This window comes from Cololabis saira, chromosome 18 (genome assembly GCF_033807715.1).
Source record: "Cololabis saira isolate AMF1-May2022 chromosome 18, fColSai1.1, whole genome shotgun sequence".
NCBI classification, from domain to species: domain Eukaryota; kingdom Metazoa; phylum Chordata; class Actinopteri; order Beloniformes; family Belonidae; genus Cololabis; species Cololabis saira.
Window position 1 is genome coordinate 21,944,890 of NC_084604.1, and position 24,772 is coordinate 21,969,661.

Here is a 24,772-nt window from a genome sequence, read left to right on the forward strand (position 1 = left end):
TGGTGTGTGGCTGACATCATAGACAGAAAAGGAGAAAAATAGTCACATGCTAAGTCAGGCACATAACAGGAAGAACAAGGAGGTCGGGCAGTGGAGAGCTACATCACCACCTCACACAGCCAAGGAAACAAATTCACAGTAAGTGGTCAGGCCTAGATGAAACCAGGGGAGAAGCCTCGACTTAGCGCGAGGACAGACGCGATACCTCAGGTTATCCTCATTAGTTGACTCGTGAAGACAATGAGAGGATGTCCACCTGTGGCTCCGTTGTCCAAACTTGTCCAGGGGGATGGGTTGGGGGGGTGTTAATGAGTATAAAACATCTGCCAGCTTAGACATGTCCTCACAGTTTGACAGTGTGAGCTAAGACTCCCCTGGGGAGTCCCCAAACCCAAACACTGGTCCCACCCAAGCCCTCCCACGACCTCTGTTAGCGCGTGGCTTTCCCGGTGACCCTTGAGGGCCAAAGGCCACTCGGGAAGAGGACTCTTCTACTCCGGTTCTCTGAGCATGTGTTTTTTTTATCAGTGTGGGACATGGGGTTGAAGGGTGAAGGAGAGGGGGCACTCGGAGTTTCCGGGAAGCCCCCTGCTGATGATGTCTATGTGCATGTCCAGACACTCTCAGAGACCCAGAGATGCAGAGAAAGACGCATATAGTGAGAGTAAGAGTCTGAGGAGGACACATCTGTCATTTTAATGGTGACTTTTTACGGCCCGGGAGAGCTGGGTGGCAGCCAGACAGACCATCACTGACGACAGCCCACCAGACAACACACACATGCATCAGTGTGCTGCGTTACTGTCACCGAGCGGACAACAGATGGATGTTCGTCAGTTATCCTCACCTTAACAGACTGGATTTAACCCTTTAGGCCAACTTTCAGCTTAAGATGGAAATGTTTCCTTCTGTGGACATTAGGGATGGGCGGTATTGACTAAAAAATGTATCACGGTAATTTCTGGCATTTATCCCGATAACGATAAAAATGACGATAAAAAAAATACCAATTCAAAAAGTGTCATCAACGGGAATATTTCTTTCTTTCTTTCTTTCTTTCTTTCTTTCTTTCTTTCTTTCTTTCTTTCTTTCTTTCTTTCTTTCTTTCTTTCTTTCTTTCTTTCTTTCTTTCTTTCTTTCTTTCTTTCTTTCTTTCTTTCTTGCTCATTTCTTTCTTTCTTTCTTTCTTTCTTTCTTTCTTTCTTTCTTTCTTTCTTTCTTTCTTTCTTTCTGGCTCATTTCTTTCTTTCTTTCTTTCTTTCTTTCTTTCTTTCTTTCTTTCTTTCTTTCTTTCTTTCTTTCTTTCTTTCTTTCTTTCTTTCTTTCTTTCTTTCTTTCAGGCTCATTTCTTTCTTTCTTTCTTTCTTTCTTTCTTTCTTTCTTTCTTTCTTTCTTTCTTTCTTTCTTTCTTTCTTTCTTTCTTTCTTTCTTTCTTTCTTTCTTTCTGGCTCATTTCTTCTTTCTTTCTTTCTTTCTTTCTTTCTTTCTTTCTTTCTTTCTTTCTTTCTTGCTTTCTTTCTGGCTCATTTCTTTCTTTCTTTCTTTCTTTCTTTCTTTCTTTCTTTCTTTCTTTCTTTCTTTCTTTCTTTCTTTCTCTTTTCTTTCTTTCTTTCTTCTTTCTTTCTTTCTTTCTTCTTCTTTCTTTCTTTCTTTCTTTCTTTCTTTCTTTCTTTCTTTCTTCTTTCTTTCTTTCTTTCTTTCTTTCTTCTTTCTTTCTTTCTTTCTTTCTTTCTTTCTTTCTGGCTCATTTCTTTCTTTCTTTCTTTCTTTCTTCTTTCTTTCTTTCTTTCTTTCTTTCTTTCTTTCTTTCTTTCTTTCTTTCTTTCTTTTCTTCTCATTTCTTTCTTTCTTTCTTTCTTTCTTTCTTTCTTTCTTTCTTTCTTTCTTTCTTTCTTTCTTTCTTTCTTGCTCATTTCTTTCTTTCTTTCTTTCTTTCTTTCTTTCTTTCTTTCTTTCTTTCAGGCTCATTTCTTTCTTTCTTTCTTTCTTTCTTTCTTTCTTTCTTTCTTTCTTTCTTTCTTTCTTTCTTTCTGGCTCATTTCTTTCTTTCTTTCTTTCTTCTTTCTTCTTTCTTTCTTTCTTTCTGGCTCATTTCTTTCTTTCTTTCTTTCTTTCTTTCTTTCTTTCTTTCAGGCTCATTTCTTTCTTTCTTTCTTTCTTTCTTTCTTTCTTTCTTTCTGGCTCATTTCTTTCTTTCTTTCTTTCTGGCTCATTTCTTTCTTTCTTTCTTTCTTTCTTTCTTTCTTTCTTTCTGGCTCATTTCTTTCTTTCTTTCTTTCTTTCTTTCTTTCTTTCTTTCTTTCTTTCTTTCTTTCTTTCTTTCTTTCTTTCTTTCTTTCTTTCTTTCTTTCTGGCTCATTTCTTTCTTTCTTTCTTTCTTTCTTTCTTTCTTTCAGGCTCATTTCTTTCTTTCTTTCTTTCTTTCTTTCTTTCTTTCTTTCTTTCTTTCTTTCTTTCTTTCTTTCTTTCTTTCTTTCTTTCTTTCTTTCTTTCTGGCTCATTTCTTTCTTTCTTTCTTTCTTTCTTTCTTTCTTTCTTTCTTTCTTTCTTTCTTTCTTTCTTTCTTTCTTTCTTTCTTTCTTTCTTTCTTTCTTTCTTTCTTTCTTTCTTTCTGGCTCATTTCTTTCTTTCTTTCTTTCTTTCTTTCTTTCAGGCTCATTTCTTTCTTTCTTTCTTTCTTTCTTTCTTTCTTTCTTTCTTTCTTTCTTTCTTTCTTTCTTTCTTTCAGGCTCATTTCCTCAATTTATCATTTTTACCGTGAGATGACAAATTCTTACTGTGGGGAATTTTGTTGACGGTTTATCGTGAACGGTAAAATATCACCCATTCCTAGTGGACATTCAACAATTGTCTGTTTAAGTTAACTTGTCTGACATCGTCCTTAGCTTCCCTTGGATTTATCCAATCTATGTACAATTAAAAATATTACACTTTTAAGTCAAGGGCGTAAAGGTCAAATCAGGGTTATGTTAGAGTGGTTAGCTTTTTGTCATTTTACCACGGTAGATTTATTTTTTGATTTGTCTCAGGTATAGTTCTCAGACTATGACGGCAGGTTCAGCAGGTGGAACCAAACTTATGTTTTAACAATTTTTGCTTTAAGTGACAGCTGGATACCGCTCCTGCAGTCTGGGGCCTTGAGACGTGAGCTTTTTACAGAAAAGGCCATCAAACAATATGATTCCCTGCCACTCTTTGTCTCTGCTTGTGTGTAGTTCAGTAAGTAACCAACAAGATATCTAAATACTTCAACTTGATAGGTTCCTTTGAGAAAACTGCCACAAAAAAGTCGCAGCAATAGAACATCTTTGCGATATGAACAAAGGTGTACAGAAAGCAGGCAAAGACGAAGTTTGGCTTAGGAGGAAACATAAAATATATTTATGTGCGTTTATCAGCAAACCTGCATAAGTGTTCGATGAGCATGAAAGTGAACCTAACAGCGGCCTTTGATCATGTAAAAAGAAAAAACAAAAAAAGGGCAGCTTCAAAAATGTCTACAAAAATGTTATCATTGATGAAAAGTAGAAGACAAACCATGTTGTGGAGGAACTAAAATTATTGGATGTTGAAAACCACCAATCTCCTGATTTATTCAACTAAAGAAGAAGTCTGGATTATTATCAATTGTTTTATGATTTCATTGCTGATGAATCTTGAAGAAAATTAAGCCCTGGCAGAGAACAAAAAAACAAATTTGAAAGGAAGTAAATCTCAACAGCAGAACCAGAGTTAAATTTTTGTTTGTGTCGGCTCATCGTTGGTGCATTGACAAGGGCATTTTCTCAAATGCAAACGTCTTAAGCAACCCTTGTCTTGTTGTTTTACAAAAGTTTAAATTATAATTTATTTTTTGGTCTCCTTATTAGGACACAAACAGGAAAGACAGTGATAATATTAGAATATTAGGATAAATCAGATGGCTGAACGTTTCCCATTTCTAAAGAAAAACCCTGTCAATGGATTGACCCCCTCGATTGACCCCTCGGAAATATAAACACAAAATATAACCAGAAATTGTTCAAAACAAAATGACTCTACGAGCAAGGGTCAGTATTTAGTGTTTCCTCCTTCAGAACCAAGATTAATGAAGACTGTCGCACCCAGACGTTTGCAATGACGTTTATTAGGATTCTGTCACTTCTAGCCTCCTTGTCGTCCAGCATTGTTGTGACCCATTACTCTCACAGTTACTCAGCCCCCTCACGTGACCCCTGCAGAGAGTTAACTTTAATGCGTTAACAGCCAGACGGCATGCCTTTAGTGGGGGTCAGGCATGTGCAGTGAAGAAAGGAGAAGAATCCCCAAAAAGCACGGGAGTTGGTGGGCACTTTTTGGGGAGAATTAACAAGCTTATCTCGGGGGCAACGCTGTGAAAACAAGCTCTGCTGCATGTCCTATGGGACTTAGACGGGAGATTTAATTTTATTTACAACGAAACTCAGGCAAAACTGCAGGAAAACTAGAGTTGATGACTCATTTTTGTTTTGTTTCTGTTTTGGTGCTTCAACTCCAGTATTTATGTCTCATTCAGTGCAAATGAAATTTTCTCCACTGAATCATTAAACAAACTGGCCTACTATGTCCCAGGTTGACAGATTTATTATATATTGTTAGAAAGGCTGCACCTCACGTTTCACTTTTGCTTTCAGGCTGTTTGTTTTGGCCCGAGAGCTTACTATTCAAATGGGATACACAGTAGTTTCCTGAGATTGTATAATGTCCCCCTGGGTGCCGGGTTTTAATCGAGCCTGTCCTTCACCACTCTAAAACAGAATGCATTTGGTGTTTACTGGGCTCAGATGCCGACATCTGCGTTCAACAACACATTTGTAAATGGGTCACGGCAGGTCTAACATGCTCGTTGTGGTGTTGAGTTATGTTTGAATGCTGCTTTGGGAAACTAGACCTGAGGAATGACAGTGCCTTTGAAGTTTTCTTACGACAGATTGTTGTCTTTTCTTCCTCGGTTCCCTTTACTCTCTAGTCTAGACAATCCAAAAATCTACTTTTTTACATTTAACTGCATGAATCATTAAAGACACAGTGTTGCATGCAGTTTTTGCCCCCGTACCCCCCACCCACCCCTTACCTGAGCTGGCCAGAAAGGAAACAGATTAGCAGTGCTGTGGAGAGCAGGCTGCTGTAGCGTGCTGTAATGCAGACTGTCAGTCCGACACAGTTGGGGGGCAACACAATGCCTCCTTGTTCAGACTGGCCCTTCGGCGCCCCACCTCCCTACCTCTCCATCTCGTCTGCTGTCTCTCTCTTTGCCTCAAGGGGTTTAATCAAACCATAAAACCCAGCAGTGTTCAAAATATATATCTTTTGACTCTCCTATATCAGTGAGTTTGAGGTGAAGAGGGCGGAAGGGATCAAGGGATGGAGAAAAATTTGACAAAAGGAAGCCAGATCAATGCCGGCATGTCAGCTTTTAAACCAAACATAAATCAGCTCCCAGGAAATGGAGTGAAAGAAAAATGGGAAGGAGGAGCGGCATCAAAGCATGGCTGACATTCTCCAAGTAGCAGAAAAAGGTGTGTGCACACAGGGTTTTACACGTGCATATGAGTGTGAGCATTGGCGTATGTTTTGGGGCCTGGCAACAGTTTTATTCAACAGCATGAGCTGATCGCTGCCAGTGCACACACCCACCAGTCTCAGTCTAGAAACTGATTTCTGTTTATTCACACCTCGGTTTCATCCTCACACTCACAGCCTGGACCTGCCGCAGTCAACTGTCACGGCTTCTCTGACAGACCTCTCTTTCTCACAACATGATGATGAATAAAGTCTTTGTTACAAAACATGACAAATGAGCATACATTCTTAGCGATACCCTCAATTGTTGCCTAAACAGAAACAGCAGAGATGTGGAGATAGTTTCTCATTGCAGCTGCATGCAGTAATGCCGGCATGCCGCTCAAGAATCCTCTTCATGTAAATCCCAGTGTTTTCTTTGAGGCGTCTAACTCTGTCACGCAAGAGAGGGCAAGTGCAAACACACACCTGCAATGTGTGTATATACATCTTCTCAGGTATATGTGTATAAGCATTGCTTTCGCCCCTCATCTTATCTCAATAATAGTCATTACTCAAAAAAAAACAACAAAAAAAAACTCCAACTGAACATCTGACTGGGCGATTTGGGTGGTTTTACGTATTAAAAGGAACCTATGCAAAATAATGATTATCACATTTAGGGCTATCTGCGTGAGCAGTTTTCTGCTGATAATAAGCCATGATTTAGATAGTTAGACCTTCCTCTCAGCCGATGTTAGTAATTTAAGATACAGCCTGGATTTAGATTTCAAGTTTCACACTGAAATCACACGAGACACTGTTGGAAAACACTCAAAATGAAGTGATTTTGTTTTTATTACTATTATTATTATTATCTATTTACAGGAGCCAATGTAAGCACATTACCCAAAACACCAACAAGAGTCCATTACATTGCTGTGTATTGCTGAGCGGATGACAAGTTTGGCTCATGGAAAAACACCAAGTTACACAATTGGTGGAAACTATATCCTGCAGCCTTAGCACTTCATGCATCGATGGGAGGAAATCAAAAGAAAGAGCTATCTATGAGCTTTATTTCTATTATTAGACTACCTGTACATCACACGAGGAATTATAACAAACGTGTGTTCATATAACGGTATTTACTGTATGTGGGCACTTTTAACTCAGAAATCACAAAGACGTTTCTGTTTTAACACCTTTCCACTTTCTCAGGGACCCACATTTAGGTGGTTTCGTACCAGGTGTTTGGTTGACACCTGAATTCAGCTGACAGTTTTTAAACCGACCAAAATGAATAACAAAACGAGCACGTGCACCACTCCAAACAGATCTGCGAAAACGTGCTAAACACATAACTTCACATGGTTGGATGTGAACAAACCTGTGACGATCTTTAAACAACCATGACCGTTTAAGTTGATGTGAATAAGAAGAACATGAAACTGATACACTGCAAAAACAACCCCTCTAGAAATAAGCCCAATATTCCATAAATCTAGTCATATATGTTTTATGTTAAGTAAAAATATCCTTACCAATAGGGTAAAATACACTTTCTTCACTAGAATTCAAAAAACCAGCAAAAAAGTCTAAAATAGTTTTTCTAATTTTCTTGAAACAAGACTTTTTTTAATCCCTCAGAAATTCGTTTTTACAGTGTAGACAAGCAACGTCACCATCACTATTTCTACTTATTGTGCAACATTCTTCTGCTGTGATTTAATGGCATCGATCCATCATCTCAAGGTGCTTAACTTCTCACGTCAAACAAGCTGCATTTCAATAACCCGGAGGGGGTGATTTGGCGGATTTGCAGCAAAAAAGCTGGCAGTCAACATCGATAATACCACTAATCTAAAAGTAATGGTGGCACAAAATTGTTCAATTAGGACGACTAAAACCTTAATCACAAAAATAAGTTAGATAAGTAGTTGCCATATAGAATACCATGGCAACTCGGATAGCTTTAAAATAATTTCTTCTAGTTGATGCTTCTATAATAAGCTTCACGGCAGCACACAGAGCCCCTTTTTTCTTTGTACAGTATCTTTTACTATAAAACTTCAGTGACCAGCACACATTTGGATCTTCAATGACACGTATAGTAAGACCGGGAAATATCCCGAGATGGAAACTCGAGAAAGCTTTGTTTTTTGATAATAAGTACTGTCTGGATGGCACCAGGTCATTACTGATGTAACACGATTTAATAAAGGTCAAAAAACAAAAAACGTACTTTTAAGGCCGCTATGAAGACATTTTAGATAAATAATGTGTGCTTTTGTGTTAAATGCGTTGTCCTTTCAAAAGTTAATTCAGTATGTTGTGGTTTTGTTTAAAAAAATGAAAAGGATACCTGACAAGAAAAGTGAAAAATCAATATTAAAGAATTCCAACTATTCAATCTTAAATCATTTTCCTGCCAACCCAGCTCCACCATCTTTGTTTATTGCTGTATGATGGGGGGTAACTTAATTTCCTCATGTCAAACAGAAAATGAGTGTTGCTTCCTGCTGTAAACACCCATCTCTCATCACTAACACCACTTCACTGTTCCCCAGCATGATGTCAAGCTCTGCTTTATGTGTGTTTGTTTATGTGCTTATTGTAACCTGGGGGAGGAACTTACACGTCGTTCATCACGATCATGTTGTGCCAGCCCAGACTTCCACCTTAAATTACACGCGCACACCCCTCGCACTCTGCCTTACGGGGGCAGAAATGATGTACTGCATCCCTAGGTTGTGGCAATCTTTCACATTTTTCAGTTATTATATATATCACCGCAAATGAAAAATGAATATAGCATGAGGGTGATGCATTGCAGTGCAGCAACATACAGCACTAACGGTGCTGGCTGGGTAAATAAAAGCAGAGCATGACTATCTGAACCAGCGGAGCAACCCTGGAACAACTCAGCATGATGATGAAATTACTGAATGTTTAAGCTAACATCCAAAAACTTCTAACATCTAAAAGCCTATGAAAGGATAACCTAGTTTTTTAACTGCAAAGAATGTTTTATTGTTTATTCATTGAAGCATGTTTGTTAATTCATATCAAATGATAAAAATGTAACTAATTAATATAAGATGTTTAAAAATCTACATCAAAGAACACATATCGTAACTTCTTTTCAAATGGTGACATGATTTTCTGAGGGCTCATAAGAGCTGATTATAGGGGATGGAGTTACTCCACTACACCCACTTCTTCCTCAGGATGTACATCTTTTAAAACTGGTGAAGTACAGAATAGACAGCATGATGTGAAGTTTAGCAGGACACAAATTCTACTCAAATCCGGTTCTGTGATGTCATTGTATCATGCAAATCTTAACAGTTCAACGGCAGTGGTTCTCAATTCCGGTCCTACATACATAAAGAGCAAGATGTTTAAACAAATAATAATAATAATAATAATAATAATAATAATAATAATAATAATAATAATAATAATAATAATAATAATAATAATAAATTAATTAATTAATCATTTTATTTGATCAATTAATTTTATCAGTGTTTGATTTTGATTTTACTCTCCTGGTGAGATGGTTATATAGATTTGTGTGTCATCTGCATAGTCATGGTAACACATTTAGTTCTTTTTCATAATTTGAGCTAGTGGGAGTATATAGATGTTAAACAACGGAAATCCCAGAACTGAACCTTGAGGAACTCCACATGTTATTTTTGTTAGCTCCGATTTTGAGTTACCTAAAGACACAAAATAGTCCCTGTCTTTTAGATAGGACTCTAACCAGGCAAGTGCTGTGCCAGAAAGTCCCACCCAGTTCTTTAGCGGCTCTATCACGATGTTATAGTCAACCGTGTCGAACACCGCACTGAGATCCAGTAAGACCAAGACTGAAATGTTGCTACTGTCAGTATTGGAGCTGATGTCATTAAGGACCTTTACTAGAGCTGTCTCAGTGCTGTGATGTGGCCGGAAACCTGACGGGAAAAAATCTAAATAGTAATTTAGTGTCAGGAGGTTATACAGCTGTTGAAAAACAGCTTTTTCTATGATTTTACTAAGAAAGGGGAGGTTTGATACAGGCCTATAGCTGTTCATAAGTGATCTGTCTAGACTGTTTATTTTTTAAAGTGGCTTAATGACAGCTGTATTTAGGCAGAGATGCTGTCTAGAAGATCTGAGGGCATACAATGTACAACACTTGCAAAAAACCTGTTGGCAGAGTATCAAGGCTAATTAGCTTGTCATCAAGTTCTGCACAACTCTGTTGATGAGCCAGCTGCTTGTATCACGGTATACTGAAGTAGGGTAATATCTAAATATATAACATATAATAATAATATAATATTAATATAATAATATAATAATATCTAAAACATGCAGGACAAGGGAGCACGGGGATTGAGAATCACTGAGTCAGGGTCAGTATGAAAACCAATATGATGCACTTATTTTGTTCTAGTTTGCATGGCTTGATGATGGAAACACAGGTGGGTACCATACAGAAAACTGTACCGTGGTGCTTGGTTGAAATGGGCTAAAATTGCCACGGTTGAGTCATGTCAGCCTTTTGAGTTAATAGTGACATAAAATAGTCTATAAAAAATGCCCTCAGGCTCAGAAAAAGGTAGGTTTTTTTTTTAAATTACTTTTTCTGATAGGATAGGATCCTCCTTAGGATCCATCTTTTGCTGCTGATCCAGAGTCGAGTCATGGGGCGGTAGCCTAAGCAGGGAAGCCCAGACTTCCCTCTCCCTGGACACATCATCCAGCGCATCTGGGGGTATCTCAAGTCGTTCCCATGACAACTGAGAGACATAGTCCGTCCAGCGTGTCCTGGTTCTTCCCTGGGATCTTCTCCCAGTGAGACATGCCCAGAAAACCTCACCAGGGAAGCGTCCGGGAAGACTCCTCACCAGAGGAGGAGCAGCGGATGACTCTGAGTCCTTACTGGATGACTGAGCTTCTCACCCTATCTCTATGGGAGGGCCCAGACACCCTGCAGAGGAAACTCATTTCAGTCGCATCTATCTGCAGTCTTGATCTTTTGGTCATTACCCACAGCTTGTGACCTAGGTGAGGGTGGAAACGTAGACTGGCTGATAAATCAAGATATCGTCTTTTGGCTCAACTCCTTCTTCACCTTCTTCACCACAATGATCAAATCCCTGAGATACCTGAACTCCTTCACTTGGGGCAGGATCGGATCCCTGACCCGGAGAGGACAATCCACCCTTTTCCGGCTTTTTCTTAACAAGTTCCTTCCTTGAGTCGATGTTCTCTGTTTTCTACTATGTTTAATTTTATTTCAATTAATTTCTGATTTTGATTTTGAAATGCATTCATCTCTCACAAAAAAATAAACAAATAACATTTTAATTGAATCATTTGCTGTTGCATGAGCGTCATATCCAGCGTTAATTTATCATCAACCTTTGCTGCTGAAATTTATATTGTGCCAACAATGCTTCGTGGGATTGGAAATGATTTGGAGTCTATAAGCAGATTGAAAAAAAAAAACATTTCAAGTACATAAAATGGCATAAATTCTGCCATTTCCTCCTGCATTCAGTCTGCTCTGTGCATTTAGCTGGATTAGAAAGATGAAATCTAGAAGGGATTTTCCTTTAAACCAAAAGTGCATTCATTCTCTCGAGAACGCCGGTCACAGAAGCCATTCTTTTACGAGAAGCATCCCATATTCAGTTTAAAGAAAAGCAGCATTATGCCAAGCCCTCGCTGTCCGCCAAGCCGCCTGCCTGCACCTCAGTAGACAAAACAAGTGGGAGGCAGGATTTGTTTAGACAGAGCTCACCTGGCACACACACAGACACAGAAACAGTGATCAGGCAAGCCCGAGGGAGGAGTAGCGGCAGTGAATGAGCCGTGGAGGAGGAGAAGCAGCGGTGGTGTTGGTGGAGAAAGACGAGGGTGAGATGATGAGGGGGGAAGGGATAGGGCTAAGAGAGGAAAGCGTGGCGTCCAGTATGTTACCCATATCCACAGCTATTCAAAAATCTAAGTGGATTAAGATTTAAGGGGCATGAGTGGTGTTCAGTTATCGGTGGAGGGATGTGGGGGTGGGCAGAGTAGGGTTTAGGAGTAGCATAATCCAGCACTTGCCCATGGGGTAACAGAGGTGGTGGATTTGAGGGTCTATGTGTGTGCGCTGGCTGCACTTCCATGCAATTAACAGCACTCGGCAACAGGAAAGAGGCAAGAGGAAAATGCAGCTGATCTATGTATTAGGATACACTGAACTCTGCAGACTTTACATGCAGCGTTAAAACAGCAACAAACTAAAATGTTTTTCAATCAGACACAACGATCGTAGGGCAACAAGAGATAATTGTGTTAGTTATGAAGGTGTACTTTGCAGACAAGACTGGATAACAATGATGGTCTCATGCACTATCAAATTTTCAGACATAGGTCAAATAAACAATAATGATCCTACAGGGTTCATTCAGACAGACATATACCAGCAACAGAGAGGGCCAAGGTGCCTGCACTATAATCACAAGAACAATAGGTACACAAGAAGCAGAATTCAGAGAACTTTTGAATGGGAACCTTTCCAGAATTAACGGTAAGAAACTCGAAATATGAAAGCGTTTCAGATTAGCCTAACAAAGAACGTAAAGATAGTTGAAACAACATCCTTCACCACAATCTTCACTATAACTATCTATTGATAATGAAATGGTGCTTAAATATATGGCAGAATAGCACACAGTTCTCACAACAATGTAGTGGTAACACTTACTGGTGGGTGTTTTTAATGTGCCTTCAACTTATCAACCAGCAGCCAATCACAATTAAGATGCACAAGGAAGCTGCGTGCTTTTCCCACATTTAATAATAATAATAATAACAACAACTTGTATTTATAAAGCGCCTTTCAAGGAATCCAAGGCTGCTACAATGGTCATATATTATTAATTCACTCCATTCATACTTGGTGATGGTAAACTACATGTGTAGCCACAGCTGCCCTGGGGCAGACTGATGGAAACGTGGCAGCCGATCCGACCGCCACCAGAACATTCATACACATTCACACGCCAGCGAGGCCTCACTGGAGGCAAGGAGGATGAAATGTCTTGCCCAAGGACACGACGACAGATGTCTGGGGGGAGCTGGGTTCGAACCACCAATCCTTTGATCATTGGACGACCCGCTTTACCACCTGCCACTGTCGCCCCGTACAATGTCAGTGGTTAGTACTGACTGTGAAGAAACAATTTGACTGGCTGACATTCAATGCATAAAAAGTTGAACTTTTCTCAATCTTTATTGGGTCCAGTGCTTCAACAGTGAGGCAATAGACCGACCATCCAGCGCGACAACGCTTGAGTCACCCAGACATCGACTTCACTAACACTTGCGTGTGCATTCAGAATAAGACAAAGTGACTGAGTAGAACAAATTGCACGATGGAGAAAAGCAAAACAAAATATGTACTTCTCTTATGCCACTTTCAAGTTGTTCCATTTCAGTTCATTTGCTCGGAAAATGTGTTTTGTTTGGGGAGGTGCAAATGTGGAACTGAACTCTGATGTGGGTCAAAGAATCAAACTCTGGTCCAGCTAAAAAATGAGGTCTTGGTCCACTTAAACTAAACCATATTAAGGAAACGCAACCTAAACAAACGCACGTGTAGCTGGGAGAACTGGATCGCAGTCTGGACAAGGTAAAAGCTCTGACTGAAGTATGGTCAATTGAAATGAACACACTTGTGCTCCAAAGGATTAGCACTTAGTAAAGGACATGGCACAACTTGACTACACACCTGTGAGCGACAATAACTGATATATCACCAGTGTTTCATGTAATTAGTACCACAACACCTCCAGAGGGAGGTGATTGCATCCCAGCATCACTCCCCTAATGCCATCCCTCACTGCTCCTCACCAACACACCTCCATGGCTATACCTCCAAAATGGCTTCCACAACCAAATTAAAATAGCATTGCCTCAATATATCACAAAATCTGGTAAGCACTCACGAGAACAACAAAGTTTGTAAAGTAATTAGAACTATTGCTGCATTAACCAATAGATAAGCAAGGCTTCCTAGTAGGGCTGGGCGATATATCGATATTTTAAAATATATCGATATATTTTCAAACGCGATATGGTACGAGACAATATCGTTTATATCGATTTTTTTACATTTTTTTTTAATGATTTTGATATAGCTTATTTCGTGAAAAATTGATTTGAATGTTTTATTTGAGATTTGCACAAATGTTTTGTTATTTGCACAACTGTCAACCTCAGTGGAAAAGTCTGCCTGTTACTGTCTACATTGTATTAATTGCACAGTGTATTTTAATTTAATTGTTATGCAGGAAAGGGATATTTGTTTTATTTTATTCAAGAAGCATTTTTATTCTATATATGCAGGCAGTTTATTTTTATTTCATTTGTTGTATACATGTTGATATTGTGCAGACCTCTGTTAATAAAGGAACCTGTGTGACATTTGGCACGAGGCTTTGTATTAAAACTGACTATTTTTTTAAGGGTTTGCCTCAGAAAAAAATGAAGCTAACAGAGATGCTAACAGAGATGCTATGCTATAATGCTTTTGGGGAAACCCCAATTATGGTACAGAAAAAATATCGATATATATCGAGTATCGCCATTCAGCTAGAAAATATTGAGATATGACTTTTGGTCCATATCGCCCAGCCCTACTTCCTATGTATTATTTGTTTTGGCTTCTCTTTCAGTGATTCTTGATCCAGCACCACCACAGGCGAGAAGGAGAATATGTTATTCCAAGGGTTCGGTTCGTTTGTTGAAGTGCAGTGTGCAGGCAAACTCGGACCAGCTGAATGTTGCATCCCCAGCTGAATCAAGTCCCCTATCGTACCGAGTCTACCAAACTATTAGATGTGAAAACGATCCTGAAACAACTGACAGTCAATGAGCAAACAAATGCAAAAATTAAAAGTCATCATGACAACTCTTTCGAACTGAAGTGAGATTCAAAACTGTAAAAAAAAAAAAAAAGAAAAAAAAAGGGTCTGTGTTGACTCTCCCTCGGCCTTTCTCCTCCTCTGTGAAAAACGTGTGTGATGAGGGTCGACAGCAGGGAACAAAGAGCAAAGATGGATGATAACTCCCCCTAGCCACACACTCACAATTACTATGGGTTGACCTCAGCTGACCCCTTGGCCCCTCAACAGCCTCTCATCCCATTGACTGAGATTAAATGGGGTTTTGCCTGCAGGGTTTTATGATGGAGGAACAGAACGAAAGTGGCCTCGCTGTAACCCTTTGGCGACAGATTGGCCTGGTGACATCTGATTAACAATGTACTTGTTCTAAATTACAGCTGCAGCTACAAGAAACACACAACATGTTCTGCTCGCCTTCATATTCTGTCAAAAGGCTCTGTCCAAAAAGGCCTGTTGCAGTCAGTTCTGACAACTTTCCTCTAGCTTCAAATCTACTCATAACTTCATGCAGTTGGAGGAAGAAAATGATAAATAACTGCAATCTAATGTACCCATACATGTTCCTAGAAATTACATTTTTTTCAATTATTGTTTGTTATCTAATAATGAAAGGGTATTAGGTGTTCTTTGAGAATAAAGTACATGAGAAAGATCTAAGAATGTATTCAACAAAGTATTAATTAGCTGATACCGCTGTTAGTATAAGGGCTCTTAAGTGTGGAGCAGCTCACGCTGCACCTCTTATTATCTGTGCAGGCAGCTGTTTACTGTAATAGCAGATGATAAGGGGGGAGAAGCAATGTCAAATCACCCATGAACATACTGCTGTGCCGAAAGGTGCAAGTGCATGCAGACAACTTCAGACAACATGTGATGAAGTTAAAGCAACCTTTACTGGCATGAACACCTGCCTGGAAGCCAACGGGTGATGTCAGGAGTTTATTTCACCTCAGTTACAAGGTTTGCTAATGTGAGGAGACTGCTTGTTATCACTGACCAAACCACGGCCAAGCTGGCAGATGTTGGATCCAAATCTGCCACACTGTCATCCTGCAGGTTGGCAGCACCTGTCAATCAAAGAGCTTCTGTCGTCTCCTGGGAGACCCCAGCTGGTCAAGAATGTGAAGACTAAAGGATGCCTTTGTCCCAGAGGTATTCTGTCGGAGTCTCTGTCTTATTTCATTGACAAAGAATGCTTGGCTACCAACTCTGTTGCACGACAACGAAATTATATCTCAGAAGTCAACAGTGACGTCACTAAAAGGCCCCGGCTGATATGAGATACTTCCAGTTCATATGTCTAAATGTCAGCATTGCTTATCCCTTTCTCCCAGGAGCAAAATATTCTGACATTTCAGAACAAGACAATGTGACGCAGAGTTTTGTCGGATTTGCATAATCGCACATAAGCTTTGTTCAAGCTGCAGAAATCTGGAATCATACGGTTTTATCGTTTCCATGGTTTGCTAATTAACCACCATGTAATCTGCTCAGTTGTACTGTTTGTAATAAAAACAACAACACCCACTCACACAAGTGTTGCAATTACAATATGAAGGATTAACACCTGATGGTCTTTAGCAGCTCATTAAGCAGCATCAAGGACACATGTAAACAGAATCATACACAAGGGGTATGTTACATGCATCTGCTGTTTAGCACCTTTCACCATAGTGCTGGTCTGCAGCGTCTAACCATTAAACCCATTAGAGGCCAATTAACACTGACACAAAGCTCCCTTCCTGTTTTATAGCACCATAAACAAAACCTGCAGGCTTGCCTTGGGCTCAGCACAGCTCAAGACTCAAATGCAACACAAAACTTGGTTTAGAAATTAAATCCTAGCCTGTTACCTAACCTCTAGCAATTCACATAAGGTCTTAGGCCTTGATGGGTATGCTTTTTAATACGTTTCCTTCAAAATAAAGGCAGTGAAACTCATGGCAGTTACTCTGGGGACACTATTTGCTCTTTTTTGAGTTGTAAATCTACATTGAAGGCCAGCATTTGATCCAGACAGTAGTTCACACTCTGTAACATATTAACTACATTGTTCCCTTGCATCTCCTTTGCATTATCAGTGGTGGTTCAAGCTGCAGGTAGCCTATACGTTAGGGTTGCCACCCATCCCGTAAAATACGGAATTGTCCTTTATTTGAGAAAAAAATGTTGCGTCCCGTATTGAACTAATACGGGATGCGATTTGTACCGTATTTTCATTAACTTTTACACCATATTCTAGTTGAATTATTGAAATAAATTACCCTTTACACCATATTCTAGTTGAATTATTGAAATAAGTAACTTTTACACCATATTCTAGTTGAATTATTGAAATAAATTTACTTTTACACCATATTCTGGTTGAATTATTGAAATAAATTAACCTTTATACCATATTCTAGTTGAATTATTGAAATAAATTAACCTTTATACCATATTCTAGTTGAATTATTGAAATAAATTAACTTTTACACCATATTCTAGTTGAATTATTGAAATAAATTAACTTTTATACCATATTCTTCACCTGTAACTATATTATACATCTGGGCTGATGTGGACATACGTAGCATAGGAGGCTATTTCAGTTGCTAGTGTGGTTGGCTGTCTGTACAGTCATGCAAGTTCAATGCTATTAAAGCACTTTAAACTTTAAATCAAAGCATTTTGTTTTTTTCATATAAAATAAACACATTTTTATTCAGTTTAGAAGTTTTGGGGCTTTTTTTTGGCTCCTGCGCTGCTGAAATCAGGGCGTCCCTTATTTCTATTTCTGAAAGGTGGCAACCCTACTATACGTTGTTGTCCTTTTCAACCAAAATCATAGTTTCTCGGACACCTGTTATCTGGACTTGCCCTGTGTGGTTCATCCCAATCAAACTGCGTCAAAGTGGGCCAGCAGCTTCGCACTGCGTGGGTCTTTTGCGCGTGTTCCAAGTTGTGTGCCAGTTGTTTTATGAGGCAAACCTTTGCATGTGCATGCTGCAGCACGCCAGAGGCACGGGTCTTCCTGAGAGGAGAACTTGATGCGACGCAACACTCAAATCACTGTTTACGATGGTGGAGAGTCGTGCACAAGAGGAAAACAGGAAACGCGTGAAGCGTGCGTAAAAAAAAGTTCATAATTTCTTAATTCCTAAGCTTTAAGTACCATTTCAATTTAAAAATGTGTGAAACCTTGAGTCCAAATTTGCAGTATGAACATTGGTCTTCCATAATAAGCCTAGAAAATGACTCAATTGTACTTTTAATTGCACAAACAACATAAATTCCCGACCTGAAAAGTCTGAAGAGCCCTTGGTGAGATCGCAGAAGACGGTGACGCACGTTATTCCCAACAGGAGCGCAAAACTGACGGCTGAGAAAGTCCCATCTGAGAAGAACATCCTTGAAGCGTCAAAGTTTTTGGTTTGCTCCAGATCATTAGAAAATCCCCCAAAGCTGCCTCAGCATGAATAGTGTTAGATTCGGGAGATGTGTGATCCCATGTTTCTAGCCTTGCCTCATCCTCCCGTCTCCGCAGTGCTGTGAGCTTTTCTGCGGGCTGGAGCCGTGCGCAGAAAGAAATCTGCGTGGTTTCCAACTGCGTGATGTGTTGAGGAGGAAGTCTGTCCACCTGCAGGCGCGACTCGCTGCTCTCAGAGCAGCAGCTCCACGCAAACACAGGCAGGCACACGGAAATATTCCCCCTGAACACAGCTAAAAATGAACTTCAGCTGTCCCGGAAAAGTCTGTGAGCTAAAGAAAACTTAACACCTGGTTCACTTTTTTTTTTGGATCCCTGACACATTCAAGACTCAGTGTTAGCGACCTGCTGTTGATGCAATATTACTTTTCAGTTTAATCGTAAATAAGCCTATTCATACTCTATTTGTCTACATTCCAGACGCGCGTGACACTTTTTATTGAGATAATCTGTCAATTACCAATCAAATTGAAGTCATTATACACTTGTAAAACATGACTTGTCAAATATATTGTCTAGGTTTAAAGTAGAAAATAGATATACCATGACTGCATTTTGCGAATACAATTTATTCTTCATATTAGTAAATACATTTCTGAAATTGTTAAAGCCTAACTTTAAAAGGGTGTGGGGAATTACCTGTTGGTGGTTATTTGTGTTGCTTTTTAGTGACATTCGACTTTAATGGATATAATAATATCTCGTTTTATCATAAAAGGTCAATTCTAAACAGTAAAACAAATACATGAAAATCTGTTTTCAATCAATCAAATTTTATTTATATAGCACCTTTCATCCAGGTACATGAAATACAAGGTGCTTTGACATTTTGACTGAAAAATAAGCATAATAAACAAATACATAAAAACTGGAGACCAAAAAATAAAAACTGGGAGACCAATGCACCCTGACATACAATATAGAATATATAAAATGTATAAAAAGATAAAAGTTCAAGGATTAAGGCTAAAAAATAATCAAGTGTTATTTCCGCTCAATAAAAACGTTTTCACTAGTAGTCGCATATAAAGAAGAGTCCATGTTAATTAAACTGCCCAATGGCGCCATCTTGTGTCAGCGTTGCTGAACTACAACGCAGTGAGATCGCGTTTCAAAGCCGTTTGACTTTTGCGGCTTCCGTACAATGTGACAACAGAAGGTCAGTCATGGCAGCCTGCACCAAAGTGCTCGATAAATGTAGCTTTTCTCTGAAGACATGGCGGCTTTTACAGTTTCACAATGAACGTAAGTATAATGAAAACGTATTTAATTCCATTGTATTAAAATCTGTTGCAAAATAGTTTGTAATTTGTCATGTACAGCCATCATGAGCTAACGATGCTAACGGTGGACCGACTGGACAACGATTCCCCCCCAGTAATCACTGCGAATGTACTTTCTAAAGAATCTCTGATTGAAAACAGCATATTGCTTTTTCCATGTGTTCAGGTTTTTTTTCCACGTCTCTGTGTCGTCGTGCTGACAGTGAGCCACCCAGATTTGTCCCTCCTCCCAAACCTGTCATTGTGGATAAGACGCAGACTGTGACGTCCCTGCGAAAGTAAGACGTTTCTTTGTGCAACAGAAGCTCTGGTGGCATTCACAATCCTGTGGAAAAGAAAAAGACTTAATTTAAAGTCTCACCTGTCTATCTCTTCATCCAAGATTTCTGAGTCCAGAGTTCATCCCTCCCAGGCAGAGGACGAATCCAGTAAAGTTTTCGATGGAGAGGAAAGACATGGTTCGCAGGAGGAAAGTGCTCGACATCCCCGAGTTCTACGTTGGTAGGAACCTTTTTATTTTACTAACTCGCTTTCTCACAAATGTGGTTGGTTGGTTGTAGTGTTTATTTCGAATATGAATCTTATTAAAAAAAAGAAAGATAAAGACAATCGTCTTAACATGAGACATAATAGAGTACATATTCGAAAGGGAGTGAGAAGAAGTAAAACTTATAAACTCTCACCCCCTCTCCTTAAATATGACTAGCTAATATATGCAATGTGTGCAAACATAACATTATACAAACATAATTTTGCCTATACACAATAATTACACACGTACACACACACACACACACACACACACACACACACACACACACACACACACTAGTACCTACATACATGTATACATAGGGACACATACTGCATATAGGACAAAAGGAAAAAAAAAAAAAACTTTCTCACAAATGTGCAAGTTAATATGCTTATTGTTTTAATTCCTTTCAGGGAGTATCCTTGCAGTGACCATGGCCGATATCAATGCCAGTGGGAAAACCAATCGCTTTGTTGGCATCTGCATCCAGAGGGGCGGGAAAGGATTGGGAGCCACATTCATTTTGAGGAACATCATTAATAGTCAAGGTGAAGCTTGATTTTCAACACATCTACTGAAATGGCATCACTCAGGAACTGGGAGTGAAAAAAGCAAATGTATAAAGAACTTTGATTTTTACAATGCAATTCTTCCAGGCCAAAAACTATCAAGCACCTCAACAGACCTAGTTGGGTCTTCAGCCTCTGGGTGTGATGGCTCTGCACAGATATGTGGTCCGTCTGCTTGTGTGTGAAGCAGAAGCAGAACTGACCGTCTGCTTCAGAAAATAACTAGACTGTTTGAAAGGTTGTTATACCAAAATAGTACCTAAAAGGCTCTGAAGGAAGTCTATAGTTGGCTAAATCTGCTTGGTTACAAATCTACCTCAGGGGTTGTCCTCTCGTGCATGATCATGTATTAGTTCATATTTGAAAATAAAAAGGGGAAAAAATGCACAGTACAGATAATAATATATTAATTAATGCAGTTGTGAAGAACTTTTTTTTTTCTTTTTAATTGTGCAACTTAACTTTGGTCGGTAGCTATGACCGTTCAACAATACATTAAGGTCTCGGTCGATGTAGGATGCTGGTGGGGGGGGGGGGAGGCACTCACTGAAAACACTCACAAAGCAATCTGTGAAATGAAAAGTGAGGCAAGTGTTGGCAGTCATCCTCAATTCTCTGCACAAATCAGTCCACTAAGCGCCTATCGACCGCAGTGTATTTGTTGTCTGATTACGTGCATAGCGCCTTCAGTCTCTGCAGTACGGCACTGACTCTTCACAGAAGGAAAAAAGGCAAAAACCGTGGTGCAACAAGATCAACTTGGCCCTTCACTCCACTGAGCATGCATTTGATTATCTGATATGTTGTGATCCCTGACATAAACCTTGACTCAAAGGACCAGTAACATATGAGCAGGACAAGAGGTACGCTTTAAGGAAATAACAACAAAAAAACATAAAAAACTACACAAACCATTCCTAACCTCCTGACTCCTAATCTAACCTAACTGACCCAAAACCTTGCAGAACAGAACCATCGGGTGGTGTTGGTGTGGGGGAGAGTTAAGTGTAGCTTCTGTACTTCATCACATTCTCACTTTTCACAAAATCAACCCGCTTCCCCTTATTTTCATTGTTCATCTTCAGTTAAAATTGACAGTCCAAGTTCTAAAAGTTCTGGCATGTTGTTCTGGTTTCAGGAGCTGGGTTGGGTTTATCTTGTTCTGGTGGTTCTGGTGTCAGGAGCTGGGTTGGGTTCAGCTTGTATTAACTACTTTCTACACTTCTTCTTGGAGCCCTGATTTCAGAATTAGCCTAAAAATCCTAACTGTCTTTATTCCCCATAAATCAGGGCAGCGCAGCTCTCAGTTTCTCAAGATGCTTTAGGAAAATGTTGTGCACCACATGATGTGTTTTCATGCAAAGCTCTTATTTGCCAAGTCTGTGAAGATTTAAGGAAAGTTGACGTGTGATTAGTCACTTAAAGCAGCACAATGTAACTTTCAGCTTTTGTTGAGTTTGGACAAAAGCGGTAGTGCTTTACCAGTAGTGTGGAAGGGTTCCTACCATCCACCTCAAAGTTACATAGTGCCAGTGAAGGCGATACAGACCCCTCAGACCATGACAGAGGTGTCATTAAACCTGTTTAAGGAAGTTGATGTACCATCACAATGACTCTGGAAATATTATATTAAGCTGGAAAAGTTACATTGTGCTGCTTTAATGTGAACATCAGCCACTGGATAAACGTAACTTGCATCATCCCTCCTTTGTTTCATTTTATAATAATAATAATAATAATAATAATAATAATAATAATAATAGATTTTTTTTATAGAGCACTCTTCATTCAAATAATCTCAGAGTGTTTACAAGATTAAAACAAGTTAAAAACAGGTACAAATTTAAAAACTCAGAGACTCAGATTATTTCATGCATCATAACTGATGTTTACTGCATCATTCCATGTAGACTGGTTTTTATAGTTGTGGTGGTCATTTATGGACTTTTGATCATCAGTGCTGATTATTTTGAATCCGGGAGTCTGATGGCTGATACACAGCAGCAATAGGTTAGTCGAGCCTTTTCAGACATCTTAGAAATGCATTAAGGCTGTAAATATCAGTAAATCTTTATCTGTATAAATTGGGGAGAAACATAATTGCAATGTATGTGACAGAGAACCACTTGTTAAGTCTGATAAAAGGCTCTCAGAGAGTTTAGTCAGAAATCAGAAATCAGAAAAGGGGTTTATTGCCAAGTTTTCACACGAGGAATTTGTTATGGTGATTGGTGCAACACAATACAATTATAAAAACAAATATATAAGAGATAAAATAAAATGTATAAAGTTTAGTTTGGTGACTTTGCTCCAAAGTAAGTTTTTAAAAAAACCTTGCAGCCTCTCCACAGTTAAATTTACGTGCAAGATTGAAGTTATTGCCCAGCGCATAAAACCCTGGCGTGACCAAAGTTTTAGGTGTATTCAGGTGTTTACCTGTCAATTGTGTGAATGATACCCTCCACATCGGTTTCTTATTTGAATCAACCTGTCAGAAGTCTGTCTGCAATGCGAAAACACACACTTGCACCTCAGCTGTAAACCGTGTCGGCGCAACAACGATGTGTTTCTTAGTTTGTTGGAAACTGGCTCATCGATGGGAGGGTTCTGTCAGGCAATACTACAGCTTCAAAAATACTTCCACTAGTATGACAAGTCTATTTCTTATATCTCCTTTTTTATTTGCTTGTTTGCACGTGATACAATGATAGCATTTTTATCAGGGTTACAGGTAATCTGATTAATTTGACTGATGAATGAGTCAGTCAGAGGCATCTGGTACAAAAGCGAGTGTGGTTAACGTCAGATTAAACGTGTGTGTGTGTGTGTGGACCAGGTGTGGAGATCTGCTACGAGCTGTACAGCCCACGGATAGTTACAATGGAAGTGCTGAAGCTGGAGAAAAGACTGGATGACAACCTGATGTACCTGAGAGATGCTCTGCCTGAGTACAGCACTGTGGACCCAGAGATGAAACCTATCCTCGTCGACCCGACCGGAGACGTGCCGCTCAACGAGGTGAGCAGCGCGCTCCTGAAAAAAATAATCATTTGGCCCCTAAAATTGTCTTAGAGCTCCTTTTCTTGTGCCAGTATTTTTTTTTTTATTTAAGTCCCTTTAGTCCAGGATTTTATCTTTAATGTTTTAACTGAGGACAATGTTTACTCACCCTCCAATTAAACATTTTCATCCTTCCATCAGCTCAAAGTGAAAATGCGCCCGAAGCCGTGGTCCAAACGATGGGAACGGCCCAAGTTTAACATCCAGGGCATTCGCTTCGACCTCTGCATGACGCCTAGACAGATGGAGTTTGTGCAGAAGTTTGCGCAGCCTTGGCTGGAGTACGACATGCTGAAGGAGTACGACACGTCTGAACTGGAGGAGCATATCTTCACTGAAGTCCAGCAGGAGATGAGCAAGTGAGGAAGATCCTCAAAAACTGCAGCTTAACTGTCGGCAGAGACTTCTCCAGGAATGAGACATGACCGGGAGGTTAAGTTTGAGTGGATATGGATGACTTCTTCTTAGCGAACCGTTTTTAAGTTTAGCGGTTTGTGGGAGAAGGAACCGATATGGACTCTGGTTTTCTACAGTACATTGTCAGATCTTCAATATGTTCTATATTTACCCTTTCAGCATCGTTGACATTAGCTCGTATGTTGCCACTATGCAGGAATTAAATAATTAACATGTCAAAGTCATTAAACTGTCCAAGCTCTTTGTTTATCCTATATTCCCTCCTTGGCTCCTCTGAGCATTTTAGTCCTTAAGTGTCATGTTGGATTCAAGTCAAAGAGGAGATCTGAGGAGTGAGGGGTCAAAGTTACTTCATTTAATAAACTGAACTTAAAAAAAAATAGAGATCAATTGAATATGGGATGTCTGGCATGATTTAATTATATATTGTCTGTCACTTAATTTGATGTATGTTTTAGGAGGTGCCACTAAGTGGCACTATTTCTTCATTATTGCTGCTCATCGCTGGTTGCAGAAGTGAACTACACAACTAACCCTAAGCCCCGTCATACTAAAACAAACAGTTATATGTTATTCAAACAAATTATTTACAAGCCTTTTTCCAAAACACAGCAGATCTACTCAGTTCTCAGGTTTTACATTTTGGGGGAAAAATAAACAGAAACCTGAAGGGGATCTGGGTAAAAGTCAGTCTGCTCTGTGAAACAAGCTTCAGTACTTAACTCTTTAAAAAGAAGGGGGGAAAAAATCCTCTGGTATTCAAGGAGTGCACACACCAAAGACACCCGGTAGTGTTTTACTGTTGTGGATGGAAAATTGTGGTGCTGAGATGGTATGTTGGAGCGTCAGTTGAGGTAGTATAAAAACACTTGGACTCCTTATGTTATGTCTGCGCTCTGTAAATGTGTGTGTGTAAACAAGCTGAATGAGTCTCTGCACTCTAATTTCTCCGTATTACAGGA

General features: G+C 39.4%; 2 protein-coding genes across 2 annotated transcripts in view; one reads left to right on the plus strand and one right to left on the minus strand.

Moving 5' to 3' along the window:
* Positions 1–18,002, minus strand: part of LOC133464566 (protein eva-1 homolog C) — a 91,086-nt gene extending 73,084 nt beyond the window's left edge. The window contains exon 1 of the mRNA XM_061746620.1: positions 17,758–18,002. Within this exon, the coding sequence (XP_061602604.1) occupies positions 17,758–17,866 (109 nt within the window). The 5' untranslated portion in view covers positions 17,867–18,002. The remainder of the gene's footprint in view (positions 1–17,757) is intronic.
* A 1,075-nt stretch (positions 18,003–19,077) lies between these two features.
* mrpl19 (mitochondrial ribosomal protein L19) lies at positions 19,078–24,208 on the plus strand. The gene is made up of 6 exons (XM_061746621.1): positions 19,078–19,191; positions 19,396–19,507; positions 19,612–19,730; positions 20,178–20,312; positions 23,170–23,351; positions 23,535–24,208. Exons 1-6 carry the CDS (start codon positions 19,113–19,115, stop codon positions 23,754–23,756), a joined length of 849 nt encoding a protein of 282 aa, XP_061602605.1. The 5' UTR covers positions 19,078–19,112; the 3' UTR covers positions 23,757–24,208.
* The last annotated feature ends 564 nt before the right edge of the window (positions 24,209–24,772 follow it).

Coding starts and splice junctions, on each gene's coding strand:
- mrpl19 (XM_061746621.1), top strand. CDS start 19,113: ATGGCAGCCTGCACCAAAGTGCTCGATAAATGTAGCTTTTCTCTGAAG. Junction 19,508..19,611: donor ACTGTGACGTCCCTGCGAAA/GTAAGACGTTTC, acceptor TCTTCATCCAAG/ATTTCTGAGTCCAGAGTTCA. Junction 23,352..23,534: donor GAGACGTGCCGCTCAACGAG/GTGAGCAGCGCG, acceptor TCCTTCCATCAG/CTCAAAGTGAAAATGCGCCC.